This window comes from Ursus maritimus, unplaced genomic scaffold (genome assembly GCF_017311325.1).
Source record: "Ursus maritimus isolate PB19 unplaced genomic scaffold, ASM1731132v1 scaffold_18, whole genome shotgun sequence".
NCBI lineage: Eukaryota > Metazoa > Chordata > Mammalia > Carnivora > Ursidae > Ursus > Ursus maritimus.
Genome location: NW_024424230.1, coordinates 1052535 through 1056376, shown reverse-complemented (window position 1 = coordinate 1056376; position 3842 = coordinate 1052535). Strand labels below are relative to the sequence as shown.

The 3842-nt window shown below is 63.5% G+C and overlaps 1 protein-coding gene across 1 annotated transcript in view; it reads left to right on the top strand.

Annotated features, from left to right (window-relative positions):
- Window positions 1–3495, top strand: part of SALL3 (spalt like transcription factor 3) — a 16699-nt gene extending 13204 nt beyond the window's left edge. Inside the window, 3 exon segments of the mRNA XM_040632359.1 lie at window positions 1–1674; window positions 1677–2029; window positions 3064–3495. The exon segment at window positions 1–1674 is cut by the window's left edge and continues 1479 nt beyond it. Coding sequence (XP_040488293.1) covers window positions 1–1674; window positions 1677–2029; window positions 3064–3495 — 2459 coding nt within the window.
- The last annotated feature ends 347 nt before the right edge of the window (window positions 3496–3842 follow it).

Here is a 3842-nt window from a genome sequence, read left to right as displayed (position 1 = left end):
TCCCCTATGGGATGTCGCTGCCTCCAGAAAAGCCAGTGACCACCTGGCTGGACAGCAAGCCCCTGTTGCCCACGGTGCCCACGTCGGTTGGGCTGCAGCTCCCGCCCACCATCCCTGGTGTCAGCAGCTACGCAGACTCCCCCAGCCTCACCCCTGCAAGCCGCTCCCCGCAGCGGCCCTCACCCGCATCTAGCGAATGCACCTCTCTGTCCCCCGGCCTCAACAGCTCTGAGTCGGGTATCCCAGGGACTGCCGAGTCCCCACAGCCAGTGCTCAGCGGGCCTTCTCTGACCAAAACCGAGCCTGTGAGCCTGCCTTGCGCAAACACCAGGGCGGGGGAGGTCCCCAGCAGTGGGCAGGTCTCCAGCACGTCCACGGCGGCTTCGGCTGCCCTGACGGACAACAGCATCTCCACGGGCCTCTGCAGCCCGGTGCTTCCAGCCGGCTCAGACCAGTTCAAGGCAAAGTTTCCCTTCGGGGGGCTGCTCGACTCCATGCAAACGTCCGAGACGTCCAAGCTGCAGCAGCTGGTGGAGAACATCGACAAGAAGATGACGGACCCCAACCAGTGCGTCATCTGCCACCGCGTGCTGAGCTGCCAGAGCGCCCTGAAGATGCACTACAGGACGCACACAGGCGAGAGGCCCTTCAAGTGCAAGATCTGCGGGCGCGCCTTCACCACCAAAGGCAACCTGAAGACGCACTTCGGGGTGCACCGGGCCAAGCCGCCCCTGCGGGTGCAGCACTCGTGCCCCATCTGCCAGAAGAAGTTCACGAACGCCGTGGTCCTGCAGCAGCACATCCGCATGCACATGGGGGGGCAGATCCCCAACACGCCGCTGCCCGAGGGCTTCCAGGACGCCATGGACGCCGAGCTCCCCTACGACGAGAAGGCCACGGAGGCCCTCAGCGGCTACGATGACGACGCAGACGAGAACTCCATGGAGGAGGACGCCGAGCTGCGGGAGCCCGCCGGCGACCCGCCCAAGCCGCTCCTGCCCTACGCGGGGTCCTGCCCGCCCTCGCCGCCCTCCGTCATCTCCAGTATCGCCGCCCTGGAGAACCAGATGAAGATGATGGACTCAGTCATGAGCTGTCCGCAGCTGACCGCCCTGAAGTCCCTGGAGAACGGGTCCGCGGACAGCGACCACCTGAGCAACGACTCCTCGTCGGCCGTGGGCGACCTGGACAGCCGGAGCGCGGGCAGCCCGGCCCTGTCGGAGTCCTCGTCCTCCATGCACGCCCTGTCGCCCATGAACAGCAACAGCGAGAGCTTGCACTCCAAGTCCCCGGGGCTCAGCAACCAGGAGGAGCCCCAGGAACCGCCCCTAAAGACCGAGAGGCCGGACAGCCCCGCCCCCGCCCCCGCCCCCGAGAACGGAGGCGCGCTGGACCTCACGGCGGCCCCGCCGGGCCGGCCGGCCATCAAGGAGGAGGCCCCCTTTAGCCTGCTGTTCCTGAGCAGAGAACGGGGTAAGTGTGCGGGCACTGTGTGTCGTGTCTGTGGCAAGCCTTTTGCTTGCAGGAGCGCGTTGGAAATCCACCACCGCAGCCACACGAAGGAGCGCCCGTTTCTCTGTGCGGTCTGCGGGCGCGGGTGCTCCACTATGGGTAATTTAAAACAGCACTTACTGACGCACACGTTGAGCGAGCCGCGTTCTCAGTTCTGTGACCCCACTTTGCCCTAGGTCCCAGCCAAACCACTCCTAGCCTGGTTGCCGGCTCCGCGCCCGCCATGATCAAAATGGAAGTGAACGGGCACAGCAAGGCCATCGCGCTGGGCGAGGGCCCGCCGCTGCCGGCCGCCGTGCAGGTGCCCCCGGGGCCGCAGGCAGTGATGAGCCCCGGCCTCGCGCCCATGCTGGCCCCCCCGCCGCGCCGAACACCCAAGCAGCACAACTGTCAGTCGTGCGGGAAGACCTTCTCCTCGGCCAGCGCGCTGCAGATCCACGAGCGCACACACACCGGAGAGAAGCCCTTCGGCTGCACCATCTGCGGGAGGGCCTTCACCACCAAGGGCAACCTCAAGGTAAGGCCGGGCGCGCGCCGGGCTGAGTCCCGGGGCGTCGGCCCCCGAGCTGCCCCACCCCCTGCGCGGGGCGCCCACCCGGGAGGGCGGGGTGCGAGGCCGTGGCGTGTGTGCGTGGGGTGTGCGTGCTGACGGCGGAGCGCGTGCTGGGCCTCCTCGGGGGCTGACCGCCGGGCTGTGCTCCTGGGCGCGCAGTCGCGGGCCTAGTGCCGTCTTGAATCCAGTGGAACCAGGACCCTAAGATAAGCTGGGCTTTTAAACACTCGCACAAGATAAAATAATGCACGTCCCGTGCGGAGGCCCGAACTCGGTTCTGCCGTCGTCCACGTGGCGGCCAGCAGGGGCCGGCGGGCGTTGGGTGAGACGCTTCCTAGTGAGGGCCCGTGCGGGGCTCCTGTTGGAGCTTACAAGGGGCTGTGCATTCCCCCTGGAAGGGGCGGTGTTGACCAGATGCCAGAGGAGCGCTCTCAGCCAAACGTCCACCTCTCGTGCCTGTCTGGGTCTCCGTGTGCTCTTCGGAGACGGCGGGCAGCTCGAAACCTGTGGGACGGGAGCCGCCCGAGGCCTCTGCTGGCCCCATGGGTCGCATGGGGGGGAAAGTGACTGCGGGGCCCCGGGAAGTGGGAGTTCAAGCACGTGGCCGTTCCCCGGGGCAGGGCAGAGGCAGGAGGGGCGAAAGGCTCTGTGTCCTCTGAGCTTTGCGACCTCCCCAGTGGCCTGTGGGCTTTCCACCGTATGGGGGAACCTTACTGTGTCAAGCTCATCATGTGAAAGAAACACGCACGAAGACATTGACTGGTTTTGCTTTGTGTATAAAGAGAAATACTGCATATTTAAATACAAGATGCTCGGAAAAGCTCACCCAACAATGTTTTGTTGTCCCCAACTGATGCTCAGAACGGGGAAGAGAAACCGATTCCGAAACCGCTGTGCTGGGTTTCTGGATGACACGTGGGCGGCGTGGAGACGAGGCACACCTGCCGCAGTGCTGGGCTTGCTTACCTGTGCCTTGTCTCTCCGTGTCTCTCACGCAGGTGCACATGGGCACGCACATGTGGAATAACGCCCCTGCGAGGCGCGGCCGCCGCCTGTCAGTGGAAAACCCCATGGCTCTGCTAGGCGGAGATGCCCTGAAGTTCTCAGAAATGTTCCAGAAGGATCTGGCAGCGCGAGCAATGAACGTTGACCCGAGTTTTTGGAACCAGTATGCTGCAGCCATCACAAACGGTCTCGCCATGAAGAACAATGAGATCTCTGTCATCCAGAATGGCGGCATTCCCCAGCTCCCAGTAAGTCTCGGTGGAAGCGCCATCCCGCCCCTGGGTTCTCTGACAGCCGGGATGGACAAAGCGCGCACCGGCGGGAGTCCACCCATTGTGGGTTTGGACAAAGCAAACTCCGAAACGGGAGCCAGCCGTCCATTCACGAGGTTTATTGAGGATAACAAGGAGATTGGTATTAACTAGCTGTGCGTGGTGCCGCCGTCCACTCTGTCCCGCGCGCACGCCGTCAAGTGTGACCACCGGGCTGCGCGGCCTTGTGCCCCAGTTCCCCTTAAAATGTTACTTGGAGCAGAAAACACGTTCACCGTGTGGCTGCTGGAAGGTTGTCTCGGACGCACTGCATGGTACTCTTTCCATGGTGAGCTTGACTGTTCTTGGGAGCTCTGTAACCTTTTAAATAAATTTAAGACAAAAAGGGAAGTCCTTGTAAAACCGCCTTGGGAATGGAAAGGGCTCAAACCACATCCGCTTTGTTCCTCCCAAAACCTAATAACCCCCGGGAGGGACAGAAGGGTCCCTACGTGTCCCAG